At 43.3% G+C, this 27,011-nt stretch overlaps 1 protein-coding gene and 1 pseudogene across 4 annotated transcripts in view; one reads left to right on the top strand and one right to left on the bottom strand.

Moving 5' to 3' along the window:
- Positions 1 to 13,025, bottom strand: part of LOC143681271 (cytoskeleton-associated protein 2-like) — a 50,558-nt gene extending 37,533 nt beyond the window's left edge. For 3 of the 4 annotated variants that reach the window (XM_077158162.1, XM_077158164.1, XM_077158163.1), the window contains exons 1-3: positions 12,909 to 13,025; positions 12,091 to 12,175; positions 5,554 to 5,604 (exon numbers count right to left, since the gene is read on the bottom strand). In XM_077158162.1, coding sequence (XP_077014277.1) covers positions 5,554 to 5,604; positions 12,091 to 12,175; positions 12,909 to 12,978 — 206 coding nt within the window. In that variant the 5' untranslated portion in view covers positions 12,979 to 13,025. Of the gene's footprint in view, positions 1 to 4,428; positions 5,198 to 5,553; positions 5,605 to 12,090; positions 12,176 to 12,908 lie in introns of those variants that run through there. The other variant, XM_077158161.1, reaches the window with a different exon arrangement.
- Positions 13,026 to 17,805: 4,780 nt separating this feature from the next.
- Positions 17,806 to 19,682, top strand: LOC143679247 (low density lipoprotein receptor adapter protein 1 pseudogene; annotated as a pseudogene).
- Positions 19,683 to 27,011: the final 7,329 nt, after the last annotated feature.

The raw sequence follows: 27,011 nt of genomic DNA, 5'->3' as shown, positions 1-27,011 counted from the left end.
CTTTGTCAACTTGGCAGTTATACTCATCACCTTAAACCATACCTAATTTCTAAATAGAAAGCAATGACACATTTTTTTTCCTCACCTAACAATACTGAACTGTCCTGCATATAACAGGAAACACATTAAATCTCTCCAGAATAGGGTGCAAGTCCTTAGGTAATATTCATTCTTAAACTTGATATTCTACAACTTAAATAGTATAATAGGAACAAACAGCATCACAGTCCTCGTTTCTGTAACTGAACACGTGGTTGTAGTTCATATTTATCACTACCTTCTTCCACTACCCATTCCATGTTCCCTTTACCCTCAGCAAGCACTTCAGCTGGATGTGGTTCTTTGCCTGGTGGGGTGACCCAACCCTTCATTCCTGAAGTTTCACATCCACTGGTAGTCCTGCCAGGGTTGGGCTGTTGCAGTTTTCCATTAATTTTAATCACAGGGCATGGTAGTACTAAAAAATGCCTTAGGGGATCCTTTATATTCCAGGAAAACTCTTCTTTCCTTTCATTTGTGTAGTTGCAGTCCTATTTTCCCCTGATAGTCAGGGTCAGTCACCCCAGCCAGTAATGTAATCGCCTTCTTGGCTTGTTGATCTAGGGGCATGAGTAGCCCAAAATGATCAGCTGTCACTCTTAGATTCCAGTTCAATTGAATCATTGTTGTTTTTCCTGGTGGAAGCATTCCCCCTTTTGGAACTAAAACCTGTAGACCAGAAGAGCTCAGGGTATCAGGGACAAGAAGCAAAAATTTTCCTAGTGGATCACTAGGGTAATAGTGAGTGGTGCCACACCCATTTCCATCCCATGGTTCCTGGACCCATGGATCCTGGTTATGGGACAAACAGCACCATACAGTGGATGCTGATTCAGAGCATACACAGCTTCCTGGAGAACCCTAGCCCTTCAAGGTATTGCCACCTAGTTGGCACCATAATTGAGTTTTCAAAAGGCCATTCCACCCTTCTAGCAATCCAGCTGCTTCTGGGTGATGGGGAACATGGTAAGCCCAGAGAATTCCATGAGCATGTGCCCATTCCTGCACTTCATTTGCTGTGAAGTGTGTTCCCTGATCAGAAGCAATGCTGTGTGGAATACAGCATTGGATAAGGCATTCTGTAAGCCCATGGACAGCAGTTTTGGCAAAAGCATTGAGTGCAGGGAAAGCAAACCCATATCCAGAGTATGTGTCTATTCCAGTTAGAACAAATCACTGCCGCTTCCATGAAGGGAGTGGTCCAATGTAATCAACCTGCCACCATGTAACCAGCTGGTCACTTTGGGGAATGGTGCCATATTGGGGGTTGGGTGTGGATCTTTGTTGCTGGAAGAAGCCACTCAGCAGTGGCTGTAACCAGGTCAGCCTTGTGAGCAAAAGTCCATGTTGCTGAGCCCATGCATAACCTCCATCCCTACCACCATGACCACTTTGTTCATGAACCCAATGGGCAATGACAGGAGTTGCTGGGGAAAGAGGCTGACTGGTATCCACAGAACAGGTCATCTTATCCACTTGATTATTAAGTCCTTCCTCTGCTGAAGTCACCCTCTGGTGCGCATTCACATGGGACACAAATATGTTCATGGTTTTAGCCCACTCAGAAAGGTCTATCCACATACCTCTTCCCCAGACCTCTTTGTCACCAATTTTCCAATTATGGTCTTTCCAAGTCCCTGACCATCCAGCCAAACCATTAGCAACAGCCCATGAATCAGTATACAAACGCACCTCTGGCCAGTTCTCCTTCCAAGCAAAATGAACAGCCAGGTGCACTGCTCAACGTTCTGCCCACTAGGAGGATTTCCCCTCATCACTGTCCTTCAGGGACATCCCAGAAAGGGGCTGCAGTGTGGCAGCTGTCCATTTTTGGGTTGTACCTGCATATCGTGCAGAACCATCTGTAAACCAGGCCCAAGTTTTCTCTTTCTCAGTCAATTCACTGTAAGGAACTCCCCAGGAGGCCACAGATCTGGACTGGGAAACAGAAGGTAGTGTGGCAAGAGTGGAGACATTGGGCATTTGGGCCACTTCTTCATGTAATTTACTTGTGTCTTCAGGACCTGCTCTGGCCCTATCTTGTATATACCATTTCCATTTTATGATGGAGTGCTGCTGTGCACACCCAACCTTTTGGCTTGGTAAGTCAGATAACACCCAGCTTATTTATGATAGGCAACTCAGGTCTCATGGTAACTTGGTGGCCCAAGATTAAGCGTTCAGTCTCTACTAAGGCCCAGTAGCAGGCCAAGAGCTATTTCTCAAAAGGAGAATAGTTATCTGCAGCAGATGGTAAGGCTTTGCTTCAAAATCCCAAGGGTCTGCATTGTGATTCTCCTATAGGGGCCTGCCAAATGCTCCAAACAGCATCTGGGTATATCAACTCTCCAGCCCTATGTCATAATCTTGTCCGTAGCAACCTTGATTCTCCTATAAGGGCCTGCCAAAGGCTCCAGACAGCATCTCCATCTGCCACTGACACTTCCAGCACCGTTGGATCTGCTGGATCATATGGTCCACGTGGCAGAGCAGCTTGTACAGCAGCATGGACCTGTTGCAGAGCCTCCTCTTGTTCAGATCCCCACTCAAAATTTACAGGTTTTCTGGTCACTCGATAAATGGGCTGGAGTAGACACCCAAATGAAGACTATGCTGTTGCCAAAATCCAAAGAGACCAACTAGGTGTTGTACCTTGTTTTTGGTTGTAGGAAGGGCCAGATGCAGTAACTTATCTCTCACCCTAGAAGGGATATCTCAACATGCCCCACACCACTGGGCATCTAGAAATTTCACCGAGGTGGAAGGCCCCTGTATTTTTGTTGGATTTGTCTTCCATCTTCTCACACACAAATGCCTTACTGGTAAGTCAAAGGAAGTTGCTACTTCTTGCTCACTAGGTCCAATCAACATGATATCATCAATATAATGGACTAGTGTGATGTCTTTTGTGAGGGAGAAACGATATACTATACATAACCATGGGAATACAGAGTCCAAAATTTGTAGGGTGGGCTGTGAAGCTGATGATTCCGATGGAGGGTCTGAACAAACTCCACAGGAGAGTCTCGCCGGCCGAAGCAGGAAGAGAACCTGTCTCTTCCGAATCCTCCTTAAAAGGCTTCCAGTGATTAGATTAAGCATCATTCATTAAAGAACACACTCTCCTTGGCTGATTACAAGTGGAATCAGCTGTGGATGTAGAGCCAACGTGATCATGACTTAATTCTGTGAAATGTCCTCATGGCAAAAGATAGGCCAGCACTTGCCCAAGCAAACAAACAGGTATCACCACTCGGCCAAGTTGACACATGAACCTGACATGTGACAACTTCCATAAATTTTTATTTTAGAAGTTTATTAATGTGCCCATTCCTGCACTTCATGATTCCAGTGGAGGGTCTGGACGAACTCCACAGGAGAGGCCACCACAAAAGCAGGAGGAGAACCCGTCTCTTCTGAATTCTCCTTACAAGGCTTCCAGTAATTAGATTAAGTATCACTCATTAAAGAAGACACTCCTCTTGGCTGATTACAAATGGAATCAGCTGTGGATGTAGCTGACGTGATCATGACTTAATGGTGCTGGAAGTGTCAGTGGCAGATGGAGATGCTGTCTGAAGCCTTTGGCAGGCCCTTATAGGAGAATCAAGGTTGCTACGGACAAGATTATGACATAGGGCTGGAGAGTTGATATACCCAGATGCTGTTTGGAGCATTTGGCAGGCCCCTATAGGAGAATCACAATGCAGACCCTTGGGATTTTGAAGCAAATGAAGTGCAGGAATGGGCACATTTATTAATAACGGCCCAGTGTTGTTAGTTTGGTTTTGTTTTTTCTGGTTTCTAAATGTTATGGGGGTGGGGACACACCTTTGGACAACTGACCATTGAGAAGGGTGGCACATCTACTCAATGGGGGAAAGAGTAGATTCTTCAATAAATGGCACTGGAAGAACTGGATCTCCAACTTCAAAAGAATGAAGGTCAACCACTACTTCACACCATATACAAAAATTAAAAATGAATCAATGTTTTAAATATAAGAATTAAAACTATAAAACTCCCAGAAAAAAAGAAAAACATAGAGAAATAACTTCAGAGTCTTGTGGTAGGCAGTGGTTTCTTAGACTTTACACACAACATAAACAATAAAAGAAAAAATAAATAAATAGGTTTCCACCAAAATTTAAAGCTTTTTTTATCAAGAAAGTTAAAAATGTAAGAAAATATTTGAAAACAAAATATCTGATAAAGGTTTAATATCCAGAATAAGGAATTCCTATAATTCAACAAAAGACAACCCAATTAAAAATGGGGGGAGGGCAGTGGCTCAGTGGCAGAATTCTCACCTGCCATACCAGAGACACAGATTCAATTCCCCGAGCCTGCCCATGCAAAAAAAAAAAAAAAAAAAAGTTGGGGGGGGGAGTGGAATGAAGAAAATCATTAGCCACCAGAGAAATACAAGTCAAAAGCACAAGGACATACCCTCTCACACCCAATAGAACGGCTATTTTTTTAGTGGAAAATGGTAAGTGTTGATGAAGATGTGAAGAAACAGGAATGCTCATAAATATTTGGTGGAAATGTAGAATGGAGCAGTCTCTCCAGAAAATACTTTGGCAATTCCTCAGAAAGTATAGGACAGAATTACCATATGTCCTGGCAATCCCATTTCTAGGGATATATCCAAAAAAATTGAGAACAGGGACTCCAACAGGTATTTACACATCAATGTCCATAGTGGCTGTTTTGGTTTGTTTGTGAATCCTGCTAGAATGTAGTATACCAGAAATGGATTGGCTTTTATAAAGGTATTTATTAAGTTACAGGTTACAATACTAATGCCATGAAAATGTGCAAATTAAGGCATCAACAAAGAATACCTTCACTCAAGAAAAGCTGATCCTGTCCGGGGTTTCTCTGTCATATGGGTAGGCACATGATGACATCTGCTGGCCCTCTGCTCCTGGGTTTCAGTACTCTCAGCTCCTGATTCCTGTGGTCTCCTCTCTGAACTTCTGTCTCTCTCTAAGCATCGTTTCTTTGTGTCAGCTGTCCAAGCATCTCCAACCATCTTTATCTAGGCATCTGTTTTTTTGTTGTCAGCTCTGCTCTTTCTCTCTCAGTGAGCTCTTCTAAGGACTCCAGTAAACTAGTTGAGACCCATCTTGAATGGGCAGAATCACATCTCCATCTAATTGAAAGGTCCCACACACAACTGGATGGGTCAGATCTTCATGGAAGCAAACTAATCAAAAGGTCCCACATAAAAAAAATAGGTCTGGCCCTACAAGATCAGATTAGGATTAAAGGAACATGGCTTTTCTTGCGTACATAATAGATTCAAACCAGCACAGTAGCATTATTCACAGTTGCTAAAAGATGGAAGCAACTCAATGTCCAAAAGATAAACAAAATATGGTATAGACATACAACAGGTTATTTTTCAACATAAAAACAAACGGAGGGAGGACATCATCAACCTGGTGACAAAACAGCTCCTGAAAGCCTCTATCCAGGGATTCAGTGAAAGAAAAGGAAAATTCTCACCTGTTCAGAACTCTGGAGGAAGGTATAGACTGGAGAAGGATCCCACAAATGCTAAATCAAAGAAAGAAAAATATCAGGTAAAAAACTTCCATGTCAGACCAGCCAATCCTCTCCCCTCCCCCTGGCTCTATCTCATATACCTGGGGAAATGCACAGAGGCAGCAGCTAAGATCCCTCTACTTCCCACCTGGGACACAGACTATAAAGTCTCTCACAGCAGTGAGACATCCCCACCAATATCCAGATCCAGAGACCCAAGCACACAGAGACATATGGGAGGATTTAGCTGCTGGGAGGGGAGAATACAAAAAGGTAGCTAGGAGTATTTTCCAAAATGGAGGAATTGGGAGGGAACCATAAAACCTTCCCTAAAAGCAGCAGAAACCCCAGGCAGAAATACCCAAATCAACTGTTTGGGGACCCACGGAACAGGGGAGGACATTTAAAGGCCCAGGTCAGTGTGGGATGAAGAGTTTGAGAAAATATGGACAGACTGTGTTTCCAGCCCTGGGTCCTGGTGTCCAACCCCACCCTTGAGGGAAATTGCAGCCAGAGGCCTGAACCTTGCGTGGGGAATGGCTTCAGCCAGGGGCAGCTAGGGGAACCCTCCACTACAAGTAAAGTGGGGGACACAGGCCCACATTGAGTCAGATTTTGACTGGAAAAGTGAGGGCACAGGAACCCACAATTTCAGTCCTGCCTGGTCAAACACTGTCTGGGTACCTGAAGATAAACAGCTTCTGAGGACAATGTAGTCACCAAACATCACCATCTACTGCGCAGGCCAAAAAGTGCAACGGAATGACAGGGTCTTTCAGAACCTCTCCAGATCTTATCCCAGACCCATTGGAGCCGGTTTACACCCTTGGTATGGGTATCTGGCCCGGTTATGAGAAACATAGAATACCCAAATGTCAAATTAATGCCTTAAACAAACCCAGATCTTGCTGGCCGGTGAAAAGCTGAGCACTCTTGGGCTGGCTGTTGTCTGGGGAAGGTGAATCTCTCAGTCCCATAGCCCAAGGCCTTTCTACACAGGAGCCTGGGAATCGCCAAACACATTTACCCACAGGCAAGCTCTTACCAACATTTACAGTGTCCACCCTTAACCCCAGAGACAGCAGATTCCAAAGCACATGGTCAGTTGAGACCTTGTCTGGGTTGTTGCCGGTTGGGTCCTGGCCCAGCAGGCTGTGGCACTCAGGGAGAGGTGGGGATGCGGGGAAGAGGTGGCCCAATAGTGTCATCTTCTGGGAAGGTAGGGAAAGAGCAGTCTGGCAAACTGCTCCTCTGCTGAACCCCTAATGAACTTCAGAAAAGTGTTGCTTCTTCTGTGTGAGGTACAGCCCTGGTTTGGCAGGGAATTATTAGAACATATGGCCAAGCCAAATGGCTGAAAAGCTGAAGGAAACACAGAATTTGGAATAACTAATCAAATATGTTCAAACAAACTGATTAGCTAAAGAAAAAAAGTATATCAAGAACACTAGGGGTGGGCCGCGGTGGCTCAGCGGGCAAAGTGCTTGCCTGCTATGCCGGAGGACCTTGGTTCGATTCCCGGCCCCAGCCCATGTAACAAAAACGGAAAAACAAAATACAATAAAGCAAGAAAATGTTTGGAAATGTTTCCCTTTCTTCCTTCCTTCCTTCCTTCTATCCTTCCTTCCTTCTCTCTGTCTTTAAAAAAAAAAAAAAAAAAAAAAAAAAAAAAAAAAGAACACTAGAAGAGAATAAAGAATTTGAAATAATAAATAGATCAAATTTAAATTATGCTAGAGACACAACAGCAGATTTGAAGAGGTTGAAGAAAGAATAAGTGAACTAAAAGAAATGGCAACTGAATTTGAATGCATAAAAAAACAAATGGTGAAAAGATGGATAAATTTGAACTAGATCTCAGGGTATTGATGGACAAAGCAAAGTTCATGTCAATCATGGTGTCACAGTAGGACAAGAAAAGAGTAAAGGCCTAAGAAAATTATCTAAGAGAATAATTGGGGAAAACTTGCCCACCATTATAAAAGACATAAATACTGAAATCAAAGAAGCCAAATGAGAGGCAAGGCAACATGGTGGCACAGTGAGGTGTGGAATTTAGTTTATCCTCCAGAACAGCTAGTAAATAGCCAGGAACGATACAGAACAACTGATGGGGGAACATCAGTGACTGGAAAGACAGCGTATCCCAGTCTAGAATGGATGGAACAGCTGAGCTCCCACACAGAACTGTAAGTCCTATATGCCATGGAGGCCAGTGCCCCTCCACCACGGGCACAGCAGGCTGGTTCCCGAGGGGAAAGAAAACAGGCTTTACAATTAGCAAGGGCTTAACTCAACCAAGCTTCAATTGTGGGATTAATTAACAAATTCTGACTACTGAAAACAAGTCCCCAGCAAATATAAACCTGGCGTAAGCACTAAAAGAACTAGGGGTTTTTTCCCTGGCAGAGAGTGGGCAGGACTTACAGGAAAGGAAAAACAGAGGCTTCTTGAGTTGGACAGCATAAAATAGTGGAAAAGGCTGGGCCCCAAGAAAAGGGGGCACATAGAGCATGGAGACACAAATAGCCAGGTACCAACTCAAGCTCTTGATTGACAACCCTGAGGACTAGAGGTCTCACTCTGAAAAGGCTGTTTTGTTTGTTTGTTTATATCTTAACAGCTCATTAGATAGAACTGGAAGCACTTCAAACTCCAGCATTGGCCCAGGCAAGGGCAGAATGAAAGCTTGTCTGGAAGACAAAGTAACAAATAAGGTGAAATGTGTTAATCCCTAAAGGGTGTTTCTTTCCCAAGAAAAAAGGGGAGAGGCCCAGCTCAAGTGGAATCCCTCCCTTCAAGGAATTCAGGCCCTGGGACTGGGAAAAAAAAAAGCAGTGAAAGACATCCTATGACATCACTTCAGTCTCAATCACACCCCTAGGAGTGAGCTGCTGCTGAAAGTAAAGACAGCACATCACTTTAAGCTATTGGGAAGCTGTGGGTAAACAGGTGCCACATGCTTGAAAGGATAAGAAAAGCACAGAGTCTAGAGGCTTCACAGGAAAGTCTGACAACCTGCTGGGAACCACCCTCAGAGAAAATGGATACTGGCTGCTCTTTTCTCCTGTCCCTTGGGCCTGTCTTGTCTGGGAAAATCTGACTGGGCATATAATATGTGAGGAGGCCTTCCTTAAAAAAAAGTCTCCATATAGGCAGGGCAGGAAACAAGAAAACAAGAACTGAACAGGGCTGATCTGTTAAACAGAACCTATGCTAGAGGTCTAGAATAAGTTGAACTGAATGTCAAAGAATAAATAGAGAACAAACCTATCCAGCAAGAAAATCTTACACAAAAAAATGGGGGAAAAAATCTCCAGAATAAATTAAGGAAATCAAATGTGAAGATGTCAGCAAAAAAATAACAAGTCAACTAGTAAAATCAAAGATCCAGTCAAAGGAACAAATCAACCCTTCATCTGAGTTACAGGAGTTGAAAGAACTAATTCAGAATGTTCAAACAGACATGCAAATTCTCATAAAAATTTTTTTCAGGGAGGATATAAAGAAGAAATTGAATGAACAAAAAGAAGAACTTGAAAGTTTGAAAAAACAAATCATAAAACTTACGGGGATGAAAGGCACAATAGAAGAGATGAAAAAAATGGAAGTCTACAATAATAGATTTGAAAAGGAAGAAAAAGGATTGCTGAACTAGAAGACTGGATATCTGAAATCCAAACACAGAAGAAAATATAAGGAAAAAATGGAAAAATATGAGCAGGGACTCAGGGAATTGAAAGACAATATGAAGCACACAAATATACGTGTTAGTGGGTGTCCCAGGAGAAGAGAAGGGAAAAGGAGGAGAAAAACTAATGGAGGAAATTATCACTGAAAATTTCCCAACTCTTATGAAAGACTTAAAATTACAGATCCAAGAAGTACAGCATACCCCAAAGAGAACAGATCCAAATAGACGTACTCCAAGACATTTACTAATCAGAATGTCAGAGGTCAAAGAGAGAGAATCTTGAAAGCAGCAAGAGAAAAGCAATCCATCACATACAAGGGAAACCCAATAAGACTATGTGTAGATTTCTCAGAAGAAACCATGGAGGCGAGAAGACAGTGGAATGATATATTTAAATTACTAAAAAAACTGCCAACCAATTCTATATCCAGCAAAATTGTCCTTCAAAAATGAGGGAGAAATTAAAACACTTTCAGACAAAAAAAAATCACTGAGAGAATTTGTGACCAAGAGACCAGCTCTGCAAAAAATACTAAAGGGAGCACTAGAGACAGATATGAAAAGACAGAAGAGAGAGGTGTGGAGAAGAGTGTAGAAAGGAAGACTATGAGTAAAGGTAAAAAGAAGGAAAATTAGACGTGACATATAACATCTAAAAGGCAAAATGGTAGAAGAATGTTAATGGATTAAACTCCCCAATCAAAAGACATAGACTGGCAGAATGTATTTAAAAATAGGACCCATCTACATGCTGTCTCTACTCAAAGGACATAAGGGCAAGGACACAAACAGACATTTGCACACCAATGTTTATAGCGGCATTATTTACAATTACCAAGAGATGGAAACAGCCAAAATGTCCATCAACACACAAGTGGATAAACAAACTGTCGTATATACATACGATGAAATATTATACAGCTTTTAAGACAGAATAAAGTTATGAAGTATGTAACAACATGGATGGACCTTAAGGACATTATGCTGAGTGAGATTAGCCAAAAACAAAAGGACAAATACTGTATGGTCTCACTGATGTGAACTGACATTAGTGAATAAACTTGGAATATTTCATTGGTAACAGAGACCATCAGGAGATAGGATAGGGTAAGATATTGGGTAATTGGAGCTGAAGGGATACAGATTGTGCAACAGGACTGAATATAAAAACTCAGAAATGGACAGCACAATACTACCTAACTGTAATACAATTATGTTAAAACACTGAATGAAGCTGAATGTGAGAATGATAGAGGGAGGAGGGCTGAGGGCATAAATGAAATCACAAAGAAAGATAGACGATAAAGATTGAGGTGGTATAATCTAGGAATGCCTAGAGTGTATAATGATAGTGACTAAGTGTACAAATTTAAAAATGTTTTTGCATGAGGAAGAACAAAGCAATGTCATTACTGCAGGGTGCTGAAAATAGATGGTAATTAATAGCTTAAAATTTCAATTTATATGTGAGACTAAAGCAAAAAATGTTTATTTGGTACAAAATTTATATTTTGACTAATTTATATTTTGACAAAATTTATATTTCCTAATATAACTTCTGTAAATAGCTTGATTGAACAACATAAGCACACGGAACGTTGGTTAGGACATGAGATTTTGTTGGTTTATCCAGAGTGATGCGCTGATGAATCCCAGCATGATCTGAACAGTGGATACAAAAGTATTTGCAAAGTCCCCTTCAGGGAATGGTGAGAAACGGGGAAAATTCAACTTCCTCAAGTTGAATTCTTGATATTCTCACAAGCAGTGCAGACAATCAAAGCTGTAGGCTGAGCCCCCAATCTTGGGGTTTGTTCATATGAAACTTAACCCCACAAAGAATTAGTCAAGTCTACTTAAAATTAGGCCTAAGAGTCACCCCAAAGAGAACCTCTTTTGTTGCTCAGATGTGTCCCCTCTCCAGCCAACACAACAAGCAAACTCACCTGTCTACGTGGGACATGAATCCCAGGGGTGTGGATCTTCCTGGCAACATGGGACAGAAATCCTGGAATGAGCTGAGACTCAGCACCAAGGGATTGAGAAAACCCCTAGAATGAGCTGAGACTAAGTATCAAGGGATTGAGAAAACCTTCTCGACCCAAAGGGGGAAGAGTGAAATGAGACAAAATGAAGTGTCAATGGCTGAGAGATTTCAAACAGAGTTGAGAGGTTATGCAGGGGTTATTCTTACACATTAAATAGATATCAATGTTGTTAGTGAAGATGCAGTGGAGAGGCTGGAGGGAACTGCCTGAAAATGTAGAGCCCTGTTCCAGTAGCCATGTTTCTTGATGATGATTGAATAATGATACAGCTTTCACAATGTGACTGTGATTGTGAAAACCTTGTGTCTGATGCTCCTTTTATCCACCTTACCAACAGAGGAGTAAAACAGATGGTATAAAGATGAATAATAGGGGAACAAATGTTAAAATAAATTTAGAGTGAAATGCCAGTGATCAGTGAGGGAGAGGGTTACCGGGTATGGTATGTATGAATTTTTTTCTGTTTTATTTTTATTTCTTTTTCTGAATAGATGCAAAGTTCCAAGAAATGATCATGATGATGAATATGCAAGTATATGATGATATTGTGAATTACTGATTATATATGTCAAAAGCTACAAATGCTTGCGTTTGTTTGGTGGTTTTGGGTGCTCAAAAAAATTTTTTTAATTAATAAAAAAAACTCAATGTGGCTAACTGAAAATTTTAAATGACATACGTGGCTTACATTATATTTTTTATTAGACAACTCTGTTATAAATTTACAAAACTGAAATGAAATAAACTTGACCAAACCTGGATAACGTCCGATAGTCCTCTTTGTATACAAAACGTGCTTTTCTTTCTAGTAAAAGCTCCTTGAGGTTGTGTCTTCTTTGCTCTGAAGAACAAAAGGAAAGATCTGCCAAGTCAACCTTAGTTAAAACAACGACAGCAAATAAATACGGGAGACTAAAGACTGCACTAGAAAAACATTCTACTTGAGATGATATCTTCAGAGAAAATTCCCGTCTAGCACTGCCTTTGAGAAACAACCCCGTGAATGAGACCGGGACTGAAAAGACCCCCCACCAGTGTGCGCAGTCCCCACCGCCGTGAGTAAAACCCGGAGAACGGCATCTCCATCGCACGTTAAGGGAAATCCGAGGTCTCCAAACACCGTAGAGAGGAGACTCGAGCGCCAAACCCTGCGGGACTCACCACCGCCCGGGAGAGCCGCCTCGACTCGCCCCCCACCTTCCCGCCGGCCAACGCGCCGCGCACGAAAGATCAGCCCCGCCTGAGGACCCTGCCAGGCCTCGGCTCCCCTCGCTGGGGCGAAGGGCCGGGAACTGGCCCGCCCCGCCCGCCGGAACGGCCCGACCGCCGCGCGCACAGGCGCAGTCGTTCTTCCCCGCGGCCCGGCGCCCAGCGCAGGCTCCCGGCGCACAGAACGGCTCCGGTCCCGGCTCGCGTTCACGCGGCGCTCACGGTCCCCGCGGTCGCCAGTCTCAGAGGGCCACGAGACGTGGAGGCTCCCACGCAACTAGTCAGGCGTGAAGCTGGCGGGCCCGCGGCTCCTCAGGGAAACGGCCCTGCTCGCGCCTCCTCCCCGCCGCCGCGCGGCCCCTCACCTCGGAACGCCGGCCGGGCCCGCTGACCTGGCGGCAGCTGCAGGCTGCGGGGCACGGCCGGGAGGCTCATCGCAGCCCGGAGGCGCCCTCAGTGCTCCGACTTGCAGCCCAGAGACACCGCCGCCATCCTGTGTGCGCGCGGGCCGCCGCCGCCCATTGGTGCTGGCGGGAATTGAATGGGCCAATGGGCGACGGGGGCGGGCCCTGGCTCTGCGGTGTCTACTTGGGGCAACGCCCTCCGCCCTGAACGCGCTCTACTTTATTCCAAGTCCCTCACTGGCTTGACGATTATTAAGTGCCTACTCTTTGACCGGACCCGGGTTGACTGAGCCCTGAGATAAGCCAAGTCCTCGGACACTCACAGTCGGCTGAGGAAGGCAGGCAAGGAAAAGGCGCGCCAGTGCCTGCTCACTGCGGAGGAGGATGCAAGCAGGGACCAAAGTGCCCAGAACCTGGGAATTTCCTGTGCACAAAGATTTTGTCATCTGGGCATCATGGTTCAGAAGTTTTGTCTAGCAATTGCTGGAGGAAGTCAAACCCTTCATGCAAGGTAGAGAAACTGCAGTTACGAAAAGATACTTAATATGAGTGACCATCAGGAAATGCAGTTAAACGCACAACCAGATACCCCTTACTACACGTGCACAACTTGCAAACTGAAGTGAGGGCTTAATTTCCCACACCTTTACACTGTATAGTTGTCAGATGCAAAGAAAGGAGGAAAGGAGCAGAAAGAAATAAAATGAGAATAGATCCCTTCCCTCACCCCCAAGTGATAAGACACAAATAGCTTTCCTTATGTTATACACATTTTGCGTCTTCACCTATGCTGCCATAATCTTTCAGTCGTCCTTTAGAAATAACACTTCCATAAAACCCACACAAACACCGAGTTCACATAACAAAACTAAAGAATTCACAGCCAGCAAGGTTTGGGGTGGGGTAGGGGAGAGTGAGAGAGTTGGGAGAGAATATCTTCCGGTTGATTCCCCCTTGGCCTGACACTGGAGAAAGGCTGGGCTGGACTCTGTTTCACCCAGTTGGTAAGTGTAGGGGTTGGAGTTGAGAAGATGGGATTTCTATCCTCCCTTTCCCAGGTTATCAGCTATGGTGAGTTTTCCCCACCTTTTCTACTTCTTTCTTCAGGCATCCTTTAGTAGCATCTTGCTAATGAGGAAGCTGGCTTGGAATTTTCTGTAGTTTTTTACTTCCCGAAATTACCCATTTCTAGTGTAAATTTGCTTACACTTAAGGCCAACTCTGGGAAAACCAACATCCAAAGAAGGCCTATCATCATCCTAGAATACATCACCACTGTTCACACATTACTGTTAATATTAATAGTGTTAGTAATTTACTAAAGCTTCAGACAGGTTGGATAACCAGGGATGGCCACTAAGTGACTGAGAAACTTTAACAAAATAGAACAGTGTGATGGTTAGGTTCATGTATCAACTTGGCCAGGGAATGGTGCCCAGTTGTCTGGTCAAGCAAGCATTGGCCTAGTTGGAACTGTGAGGACATTCTGTGGATTTAAATCATCATTAAATTGACTGCATCTATAATTGATTACAGTTTTATTCATCTATAACTGATTTACAATCAACTGAGGAAATTGCCTTCAGCAATGAGTGATTTTTCATCAATCAGTTGAAGGGTTTAAAAGGAGAAGTGATGATTCAGCAATCTGAAGAGAAAATTTTCCTCTCTACTTTAGATCAGGTTCTCCTGGGGAATTTGTTGAAAACTCTGATTGGAGTTCCCAGCTTGCAGCCTGCCCTATGGGATTTGGATTCATCTCCATAGTTGTGTGAGATAATTTTATAAAATCTCATGATATTTACAGATATCTTCCCTTGGTTCTGTTTCCCTGACTAATACGAAGACTGGCAACATGGAAGAGAATGCCTCACAGCTCATGAACCCAAAGAGTTTGAAGTAACTGAAACAACTCTCAATCCAGAAGTTCATATGTGCATCAAATGCAGCAGAATGAGAATGCAGAGGCTGAACAGGCATTCTCAGAGGTCTTCATGAAACTTTCAGCTGCACAGTTGATTTCAGTTGGTTAAAAAATATAGAGACCATTGCCAGTGTCTGTAGCTTGTTACTCCAGAAAAAACTTCATACGTTTGAGTTTACCAATCTTTGCCCAGAGAGTCCCGAGGAGTCCACAGCTCTGATCCCAAGCCTGAAGATGAGAAGCTGCAACAGATTCTTTTGTTGTTGTTGTTGTTCCCCCTATTATTTGTTTATTTTTTATCCATATATTTTTACTCATTTTTCCATACCATAGATAAAAGGAGCGTCAGACACAAGGTTTTCACAACCACACAGTCACATTGTAAAAGCTACAGAGCTATTATACAATCATCTTCAAGCATCAAGGCTATTGGAACACAGCTCAACAATTTCAGGTACTTTCCTCTAGTCACTGTAATACACCATAATCCAAAAAGGGATATCTGTATAATGTATAGGAATAACCTCTCGACTCTGTTTGAAATCTCTCAGCCACTGACGCTTTATTTTGGTTCATTTCTCTCTTCCCCCTTTTGGTCGAGGTTTTCTAATCTTCCCCCTTGTTGCCGAGTTCCAGCTCATCCCAGGATTTCGGGAATAAACCTCCATTTCCAGGGAGGTTTACACCCCTGGAAGTCATGTCCCACATAGAGGGGAAGGGCAGTGAGTTCACTTGCCATGTCGGCTTAGAGAGAGAGGCCATATCTACAGATTCTTGATGCCATCGGACAAAGCACAACTTTCAGTCTTAATCTACAAAACTCACTGCAGCTTGGGGGACAACATGAACCACACAGCAGCTGGGGCAAGAACTTTACTCCAAAAAGCACACGGGCTTCTTAGGGCTAAAGTGACAGTGCTCAGACTTGGTTTCGTTGCCACCTCAAACTGGACTCTTGGACCCAGATGACCAGGTAGTTTTGGAGGGACTATGGCTTCCTAAGTGTGATAAATCTTCTCCAGACTCTAGGAAGGCTGAGATGGGATGATTTGACTATAAACTACACTATTGACTACCTTGAACCATGGTATTTGGCTTCTGTGTTATTTTTGTATTTCATGTTTTAATTTCAGTGTGTTTATAGTTTTGAAATCAGGATAGAACACATAAAACAGGTTTGGGAAAAAGCAGTCATTCTTAGATGCAAAAAATGTGGTTTGAAATTTGTAAAGAAAGGAAAACTTAGTGGGTGTGAGAGGGCCTAACCCAGGAGACAGAGAAGGAGCTCGCCATGTGTGCTGGTTTGAAAGTATTATGTACCCCAGAAAAGCAATGTTTTAATCCTGATCCAATCTTGTGGGAGCAGCTTTTTTTTTTTTTTTTTTTTTTTAAAGGAAAGACAGAGAGAAGGAAGGAAGGAAGGAAGAAAGGGAAACATTTTTAAACATTTTCTTGTTTTTATTGTATTCTGTTTCTCCGTTTTTGTTACATGGGCTGGGGCCGGGAATCGAACCGAGGTCCTCCGGCATAGCAGGCAAGCACTTTGCCCGCTGAGCCACCGCGGCCCGCCCGAGCAGCTGTTTCTTTTCATCCAAACTCAATACTGTAGGCTGGATGGCTTTGATTAGATTATCTCCACAGAGATGTGACACACCCAATTGGGGTTGTGACTTTTAATTAGATGGAGATTTTATTCCACCCATTCAAAGTGGGTCTTGATTAGTTTAGTGGAATCCTTTAAAAGAGGAAACATTTTGGGGAGAGAGAAATGACAAAAATGAGAGAAGCCTCAGAGCCGACAGAAACTTCGCAGAAGAGCTGACACAGATGCAGACACATGGAGAGCAGAGACATGGATGTTTGGAAATGCTTTGACCCCAGCAGTTATTGCCATGAGATATTAAGCAAACCAGAACCTGGAGACAGCCGAGGGAAGCCAAGAGATGAAAGCCAGTCCTGGAGAAGTAAAGTGAGGAACCCCACAGGATCAGAGACTGAATGCAGCGAGGCCCAGGAACAAGGGACCAGCAGATGCCAGCCACGCGACTACCAGCTGACAGAGGTGTTCCTGACCCATTGGCCTTTCTTGAGTGAAGGTAACCTCTTGTTGGTGCCTTAATTTGGACACTTTCACTTCCTTAGAACTGCAAACTTGTAACTTCTTAAATTTTCCTTTATAAAATCCTTCCAATGCGGGTAAGTCACATTCCAGCATCTTGCAAATCAACACAGATAAAAGCAGTTCCACCTGAAGACAACAGCTTGTATTGGGAGGCCATAGTCTTGAGGTTAGGTGGGTACATTCTCTTGGACTGTCTGGCAAAATGTGAATTTGGAGTAAGTGGTCCTGAAGAACTCATTTTGTTACCCCAAATTAAAATTTTTGCTACAGAGGCCAGACTTTGCATGTCTGAACACTTTGAAGTTTATTTTCTTCCTCCTCCTCTTAGAGTGCATCATTGTACTTTCTTCACAATTTGGGGATTTTTCTTTGGAGCCCTTGCCAGCAGGATATGAATTCATGATCCAAGGAAAAAACTGAGGAAATAACATATTTGGTTTTAAAAGCCATGATTGTATGTCATTTGCTGGCGAAGGCAGAAACAATATGTTCTTATTTTCAGTTCTTCCTTTTTCTGACACAACATGGTTCCTGAGGTAGCAATCAGTGTTGAGAGAAAATAATAAATCTTTTTTCCCTTGGGCAACTTCTCTTCCTGGATTCTCAGTGTTCTTGATTGTAGGATTTATGTAATAATAGGACTTACCTACCCCATGGATTTTTTTAGATAATTTAATGACAAAATTATTATAAAAAGGCCGCGGCGGAGCTGGCGCGGGGAGGGGAGGAGCGCGCGCGCCGCGCGGCCGTGGCGGAAAGTTTTTCCTGAAGGAGTTTTGGCGGCTGCTGGGCTGCGGTGGCCGGAGCGGGCCATGGACGCGCTCAAGTCCGCCGGGGGCGGGCGCTGATCCGGAGCCCCAGTCTCGCCAAGCAGAGCTGGGGGGGCGGCGGCCGGCACCGAAAGCTGCCTGAGAACTGGACAGACACACGGGAGACCCTGCTGGAAGGGGTGCTCTTCAGCCTCAAGTACCTGGGCATGACATTGGTGGAGCAGCCCAAAGGCGAGGAGCCGTTGGCCGCTGCCGTCAAGAGGATCGTGGCCACGGCTAAAGCCAGTGGGAAGAAGCTGCAGAAGGTGACTGTCAAGGTGAAGGTGACTGTCAAGGTATCACCACGGGGAATCATCTTGACTGACAGCATCACCAACCAGCTCATTGAGAACGTGTCCATTTACAGGATCTCCTACTGTACGGCAGACAAGATGCATGACAAGGTGTTTGCATATATTGCTCAGAGCCAGCACAACGAGAATCTCGAGTGCCATGCCTTCCTCTGCACTAAGCGGAAAATGGCCCAGGCTGTCACCCTTACAGCAGCCCAGGCCTTCAAAGTCGCCTTTGAGTTTTGGCAGGTGTCCAAGGAAGAGAAAGAGAAGAGAGAAAAAGCCAGCCAGGAGGGAGGGGACATCCCAGGCGGGGCCTGCCGCGACAGCACCCCGCTGCTGAAGAACCTGGTTGTCACCGGGAACCTGCTGGACTTGGAGTAGACAGCCAAGGCCCCGTTGTCCACGGTCAGTGCGAACATTCCTAGCGTGGACGAGGCCCCACGGCCGCCAGCGTTGGGCAGCAGCAGTGTGGTCTGGGAGCTGGATGACGGCCTGGACGAAGCAATTTCGAGGCTCGCCCAATCTCGGACAAACCCTCAGGTCCTGGACACGGGACTGACAGCCCAGGACATGCATTGTGCCCAGTGCCTCTCACCTGTTGACTGGGACAAGCCCGGTGGTGGTGGCTCCGAGCAGGACGACCTCTTCAGCTTCTGAGGGCCCGAGGCAAGCGGAGCAGACCTGACCACTACATGAAATGGACCAAAGCCACCTGTGGTGGGGGAGTCACCCCACAACCCACCGTCCTTCCCTCTTCTGGACTGCAACACCGTCAGCCTTCAGATCAAAGCTGTTGCCAGTGAAGCAGGGGGAAAAAGAATTTTTTTAACCCTGCTTTCTCTAAGAACTGAAAGATGCCTTGAATATTTATTCAGTAACTCTCCTGGTTTATGCTCGGAAGCCAGTTTTGCGTCAGCCACGTCTCCCACTGTGTAACGTGTGCTGTGTTATAACCAGCTACCTGCTCTCTCTTGTATCCAGCAACCTCCGTTCTGGCTGTGGGTGTAAGGACAGTGACCAAAGCATATCTTGTACCCTCTTTCTTTCTAAGGACCCAGCTTTCCCTGGAGGCTTCCTTGCCCCTTACCAAAAGCGGTTGGATTCCCGTCTTCTGCTGAGCAGAGAATGGCACCACATTCTCGGGAGAGGACTGTGTCCTCAAGCTCGCCTTCCTCAGGGCTCCCAGCGGGCTGGGCTCGAGCCCCTGGACCCAGTGGCTCTCAGAGACAGGGGTTGGCCCTGACCAAAGATGACATGTAGCTTGGCACTTTAAAGCAGACAGCAGGTGTGGCCCCCAGCGGGGACCCCCTTGATGGTGCTGCATTGAACAAAGCTTTCTCACAGCCCTTCTGCCACAAGAAGGGGCCCAAAGTCCCTATGATGGCCCCCACCCATGCTTGGAACCAGCTGCCTACGGACTGCCAGGGTCTGACCGTGACAGTGGTGGTCACCCCTGTGTGCTGACCCCTTTGGGGGTCCCCCTGCCCCACCCCTCCAACTGGCCAGGTCGTCGGCTTCTTCTGTTCTGGTTTGTATCTGTATGTGGGAATTTTTCTGAGCCCTGCCTCCCCATACTTTCTGGGATGATGTGTAAAACCTAACACCTACATTTGCTGAAAGATGTTATATTGCCATTTTATGGATGAGAAAACTAAGGCCGTGAGCAGGAGAGGGGTGGGGTTAAGAGTAGAACCCAGATCTGATGCCAAAGCTGCTTTCTCCACCCCCACCTCCCCCAGCTAACCCTTACTTTTTTTTTTTCCTGCTTTCTTGTCCTCCCAAGAACCAAAAAACCCCAGCTATTTTCTGACCAAAATGTGTTTCATAACAAACCATCTGGTGCCTTTCTACACAGAACTGGCATAGCCTTTGTGCCCTGCTAACTGTCTCACTGTTGATTTCCGTGAGGATGAAAGTGTTTGAAGCCTGCTAATTCAGAGGGTGAAACAAAATCAAACTCCGTAGGCATCCTGCTGTTCTCTTTCCTGACACTGGGATCCCGGGTGGGGCATACCAGCAGCCGTCTGTCTGCAGAACCTCCCTCCTTCTTCCCCGCTCCGCCCCTGCAGAGCTCCCAGCATCCTGAAACCCAGCAGGGCCAGGAGCATCTTTCCATTCCGAGGTGCGTCCGTGGGCCTGGCTTTGCCGAGCTCACGTCTGCTGGAGCAGGTTTCGCCAGATCCCGGAAAAAAAAACACACACCACTTCTTCAACTACTTATTTAAGTGGGGGGTGGGGATTTATAGGGTCTTCATCAAGATAGGATCATCGTTTCCTGGCCCCTGCTCCTGTTGCCTCCTTGCCTCAGGCCTCCCTGGTCCCAGCCTCCGTGTCCGTCACATGGCAGCCAGGCTTGGGCATGACGGAGACTCTCCTTCGTGGGGGGGGGGGGGGTGGTGTCAGGGATCCTGGGGAAAAGCATGAAGCATGCTGTGTTTGCGTGAGCCACACTGACCTTTGTCTCGGTCCCTTGTCAACAAGCTGTTAGTGTGTTCCCCACGTGTCTGGTAAGGCTTGGTTATGCTTTACTTTGGGATGCTGAAAAGGAAGTTCTAATGAAGAAAAAACAATAAATATTCTCTTTTTGAAATGAAAAAAAAATTATTATAAAAAGCCTAGTGATGTCGTACACATAGTATGCCTTCAGTTAAAGTTAGCCGTTATTAGATCAGTCAGATGAACAAGTATATATAGATGGTAAATTAGCTTGCTTCTCTAGACAACTGGAATTTGGTAGTGTGGCAACTGATACTGGTATCAGCTATGGAAACAATCCAAGTAGCTTCCTCCTTAAGTCTCCAGAAGTACTTTTTTCCCCCCAGTTAAGAGTGTCCTTGATGAAGCACTAGAATTATTAATTGTATTAAATCTTGAACTTTGGGGGGAAAAATGACTCAAGAACCTCCAAAACACTGTGGTACATGAAGGATTCTGGATACAATAGGTCACATATGGTATGATTCTTTTATATGAAATATCGAAAATAGTTAAATCCATAGAGATGTGATGTTTTGGAGGCTTTATGGACACCTGAAAAGTATACTCTTAAGTTAATCCATTCCTGTGCGTGTAGACCTATTGTGGGTAGAACCTCTTAATTATTTTATTTCAGTTGAGATGTGACCCACCTTATTCAAGGTGGGCCCTAATCCTTTTAATAGAATCCCTTATAAAGGATAAATCACAGAAAGGTGGAATAGAGAGAAGCTCACAAAGAAGCTTCAGAGAAGCTGAGAGGAAGCCATTGAAGCCAGAAGCTAGAAGCAACAAAACCTGGGAGAAGAGGACCAGAGGACATCATCATGTGCCTTGCTATCTGTCTGAGGAGTCCAAGTTCCCTGGTAGCAAGTCTTCAGAGAAGGTGTCATCCTGTATGCCTTAATATGGACATTTTCACAGCCTAGAACTGTAAACTTGTAAGTTAATAAATCCCCATTGTAAAAGCCAACCCGTTCCAGGTATATTGCATTTTGTCAGCTTCAGCAAACCAAAACAAGATGCAATACAAATTGGTAGTTGTCACAGTGGGAGGGATAGAGGAATGGGGAAAAAAAAACATTTAATAGATAAGGGGTTTTACTTTGGAGTGTCAGAAATATTTTGGAGCTAGATAGAGGTGGTGGTTGCACAATATTGTGAATATACTAAATGCTACTGAATCGTTCACTTTAAAATGGTTAACTTTATGTTCGATGAATTTCACTTTAATAAATTATTTTTTTTTAAGAGACTCAAAGGAAACCATGGAGATCTCAATAGGCTGAGAAGATGAATAAGAAAATCTGCAAAACTCCTAGGTTTTCCAATATGGTGACTCCTCCTAATCTCCAAACTCACCCACTGCAAATGGTACTTTTTTGAGATACTGTTCTAGTTTGCTAGCTGCCAGAATGCAACACACCAGAGACAGATTGGCTTTTAATAAAAGAGGATTTATTTCGTTAGTTCTTCAGAGGAAAGGCAGCTAACTTTCAACTGAGGTTCTTTCTTATGTGGGAAGGCACAGGATGATCTCTGTTGGCTTTCTCTCCAGTTCTCTGGGTTCCAGAAACTTTCCCCGGGGTGATTTCTTTCTGCATCTCCAAAGGCCTGGGCTGAACTGCGAGTGCTGAGATGAGGTATGCTGAGCTGCTTGGGCCATGCTGCGTTGCGCTCTCTCATTTAGTCACCAGCCAATTAAATCAAACATCATAAATTGCAGCAAGCACACTCCTAGCCAACTGCAGATGTATTCAGCAACAGATGAGGTTCACATACCATTGGCTCATGTCCACAGCAACAAAACTAGGTACCTTCACCTGGCCAAGTTGGCAACTGAATCTAACTACCACAGATACCTTTTTTGACATTGTCATCCCATAATTATTTAAGGGAAGACAGATTCGGTTCTAAAAGATGCCAAGAGAGAATTTCCTTATAGAGCAGGTGTTTGCCAGCACAGCTGACCATGAGACTGCAAGCACCTGCACCATCAATGGTTGGCACTAGTTGTTCCTCCCATGGTCACGTGAAGCAGGGAAGGTGCCTGTGATAGGACAGGGTAGGACAATCCAAGGGATGGAAGGAAAACAAGGCAGAGTGAGGACACAAACCCCAGGGAGGAAAGAGGTTCATGAGGGAATGATCCACAGTGTTGGGCTCTGGAGAGGTCTGGTAGGATTGGGATGAAAGGAACCATTGCATTCAGTAGCTGGAAGGTTCTGGCAAAAACAAATTTTGTGGAAAAGTAGAAACATTGTTGAGAAAAATTAATGAAGCTCTAAATAAATGGAGAGAGACATCATGCTTATGGATCAGAAGGCTCTATACTGTAAAAATGTCCATTCTCCCCAATTTAATCTATGGATTCAAAGCCACCTCAGTTAAAATCCCAGCTGGCTTTTCTTTACAAATTGCAATCAGATTTCAAAATGTACAGGATATGCAAAGGATCAGAGTGGCCTAAACAATTTTGAAACAGAATAATGTTGGAGAACTAACATTACCTGATTTCAAAGTAGTGTTCTTATTATAAGGACTTATATAAAGCCACAGTAATAAAGTGTGATAATGGGGTAAGGAGAGAAAAAAGATCAATGGAATATTATAAGAGATTCCATAAATAAAATCAAACCTATTGCCCAATTGATTTTCCACAAAGGTGCCAAGACAATTCAATGGGGGAAAGGATAATCTTTGCAATAAATATGCTGGGACAACTGAATATCCATATACAAAATATTAAACTTTATGCTTACAGTAGTCTTCAATGCAAAAAAAAAAAATACTCAAAAGGCAGCATAAACCTAAATGTAATAGCCCAAACTATAAAGCTTCTAGAAGACATAGGGGAAAATCTTAGTGACTTTGTGTTAGGCAAAGATTTCTTCAATGGGAGACTAAAAACACCAACTACAATAGAAAAAAAATGAATTGTACATCATCAAAATTCAAACTTTTTGTTCTTTGAAAAGACACTGTTTAGAAATTAAAAAGACAAGCAGCTGACTAAGAGAAATACATTTTCAAAACATTTCATAAGGGACTTTTGTCCAGAATATAGAAAGAATTCCTACAACTAAGTTTTCTGAATGTTAATTGAGTATTCATGTTCTGCAAAGACCCATTTCAGCCAAGATTTCATACTCATTTATTCAGCGTTTGCTTTTCTTTTCTGAGAATTACAGACATTCAGTCTGAACATGTTCCTTGACCAGGATCTCCAATAAGCGACTGTCTGTCCTTTGCCTGCACACAACCTGAGAAAAGGAACCGATTGCTTTCAGAGGCAGCCCTTTCCATTCTTGTATCTCCACGTATGAGAAAGCGTTTTGTTATCCTGAGTCAAAACTAGTCTTCTTGAAACTCAAATATTACAATGTATCACTGTAAAAGACATCAAGAAATTATCTGGACCAAGATGCATTCTTTTACCAAAAAACAAAAACAAAAACTGAAGGAGCTAAGGATGCTAAACTTCAGTGAAACATCCTAATTTTTTGCCAGTTTGTGAAGCAGGAAGAAGTCTGGGAAAAGGAGACACTCGTGGCATGTATTTTCCACAGGGTTATGTTTTCTGGACCACAGCACTCAAACACAGTGTATTCAGCTGTGAAGGAGCTAAAAAACAGTAGTCATTTCAAGGAAATATTGTTTACTGTTTTGCTTTTAATTCCCCATACTCCCCCAATAAAATTTTTATCTAGGGATACTTTGTTCAATTAGTCTCACTTTCTAGCTACTGAGAGAAGCAATTTCTAATGCTCACTTTTAACATCTTTTCTTTTAAAAAACTGGGAGGTTAATGAGAAAAAGTTTGCTGTCAGTACAATATGGAGGACTTCTTAGCTGTCATTTCCACATGAATGGATTTCTCTTAACAACCTACCAAAGATGAAGGAGGACATGTCATGAAAAGGCCGTATTATTCCCATGTGCAGATCACCCATCTGATGCTCTCCAGCTGTTTGTAGCAAATACTTGAAGGTGACCATTATCCTGAAAAATTTCTAAGTATCTTTTCAACATTAAGTCTGTTATATGCTATTTTTCCACTCAAATACAACAGCATTCTATTATCACTTTTTTTCATTTTAAGATATGGACATAACTCTACTTTTTTAATTTAAGAAATTTATTTTATCTAATATTAATATAGCTGCCTATAGTTGTCTTTTTTTTACCATTTTTTGTTGTTGTAAAATATAATGTACATATACAAAGTAAAGAAAGAAAAAAGCAATAATTTTCAAAGCACACTTGAATAAGCAGCTACAGAACAGGTCCCAGAGTTTATCATGGGCTACGATTCCCTCATCTCAGATTTTCCCTTTTAGCTGCTCCAAAACACTGGAGGCTTTATAAGAGTCAGAATAACGGAATCATACAGTATCAGTCCTTTTGTGTCTGACTTGTTTCACTTAGCATTGTGTCCTCAAGATTTGTCCACGTCGTCATATGTTTTGGGACATCATTTTCCTACTTCTGTTTTTTTTAAGGCCTAATGAAAAAGTGTATTCACCAATCAGTAGTTCACAAGTCAACAAAAGTAAGCACAAGGCACAGCACTGGATCCTCTTTCTTTCTGAATGAAAATGGCAGTATTTCCTCATGGCAAAACCACATCAGGCTCTTAGTGAACAACCAGAGTTCCAGATAGTATACAAACTATCATGTTCTATATTGTTTTACAACAACCAAAACATTCCCAATACATACTTTCAGAAATCAAAATGCAGGATAATTAAAAATAACAATAACTGCAATTTGTGTACCACCTGTTGTAAACATTTTATCACTTTTGCAAAATAATTCCATAATTATAAAAATTATATTTTAGAAGGGGAGTAAAAAGTCCAGAGGAAAACAAAACTCAAAAATTAAGTTTTACTTTTCATATCTCGAGCTTACTTCTTCAGCCTTATATGTCTGCTCTGGCTTTGGTCTTCCTCAGCACAAAAGGTTTATAAGGTGTGATTTATAAGATACTCGGTTCTTAAGGTCAAAACCTTATGAGACACAGACATAAACACATGTTTGCATATGTACATATATGTATATATGTGTGTGAACAACATCTGATGTTCAAAAATCAGGAAATAACAGTATATCTCTGTGATATACAATGATGGTATGTTACAGTCAGTAAAATGTTTTCAAAGATATTTTAGTGATATGGGAATATGGCCATGATATAAATCAAAATATACAGAAGAAAAAGTTCAGAAACAGACCAAAATACAGCCAGAACTTTTGAACATGATGTATTAGTTAGGGTTCTCTAGAGAAACAAAATCAGCAGGAAATATCTGTAGATATAAAATTTATAAAAGTGTCTCACGTAACAGTGGGAACATAGAGTCCACAATCCACAGGGCAGGCTGTGAAGCTGAGGACTCCAACGAAAGTCCACAATGAACTCCACAGGAGAGGCTTGCTGGCTGAAGCAGGAAGGAAGAGAGTCTGTCTCTTCTGAATCCTCCTTAAAAGCCTTCCAGTGATTAGATTAAGCATCACTCATTGCAGAAGACACTCCCCTTAGCTGGTAACAAATGCAGTCAGCTGTGGGTGCAGCTGATGTAATCATGACTTAAGTCCATGAAATGTCCTCATAGCAACAGATGGTCCAGTACATGCCTGACCAGATAAATGGGCATCACTACCTGGCCAAGTTGACACATGAACTTGACCATGACAGTCCTCCTCTTTTCAACTTGGCAGCTATACACATCACCTTAAACCATACTTAATCTCTGAATAGAAAACAGTAACAGACACATTTTTTCCTCACCTAACAATACTCAGCTGTTCTGTGTACAACCAGAAATACATTAAATCTCCCCAGAATAGGGTGCAAGTCCTTGGGTAAAATTCATTCTTAAATTTGATATCTTACAGCTTAAATATGATAGCATAAACAAAAGAGCCTTACAGTCCTCGTTTCTACAACTGATCATGTGATCATAGTTCATATTTATTCTAGTTTGCTAGCTGCCAGAATGCAATATACCAGAAACAGAATGGCTTTTTAGAAAGGAGAATTTAATAAGTTGCTAGTTTGCAGTTCTAAGGCCGAGAAAACATCCCAATTAGAGCAAGTTTATAGAAATGTTCAATGAAAGGCATCCATTCAGGGAAAGATACCTTGGTTCAAGAAGGCCGACAAAGTTCAGGGTTTCTCTCTCAAGTGAGAAGGCACATGGCGAACACAATCAGGGCTTCTCTCTCAGCTGGAAGGGCACATGGTGAACATGGCATCATCTGCTAGCTTTCTATCCTGGCTTCCAGTTTCATGAAGCTCCCTGGGAGGCAATTTCCTTCTTCATGTCCAAAGGTCACTGGCTCATGTACTCCCTGCTTCATGGTGCTGCAGCATTCACTGCTCTCTCCGAATCTCTCACTTTCTTCAAAATGTTTCCTCTTTTATAGGACTCA

The sequence above is a fragment of the Tamandua tetradactyla genome, chromosome 4 (genome assembly GCF_023851605.1).
Source record: "Tamandua tetradactyla isolate mTamTet1 chromosome 4, mTamTet1.pri, whole genome shotgun sequence".
In the NCBI taxonomy this organism is placed as follows: Eukaryota; Metazoa; Chordata; class Mammalia; order Pilosa; family Myrmecophagidae; genus Tamandua; species Tamandua tetradactyla.
This window is presented reverse-complemented; position numbering and strand designations above follow the sequence as displayed.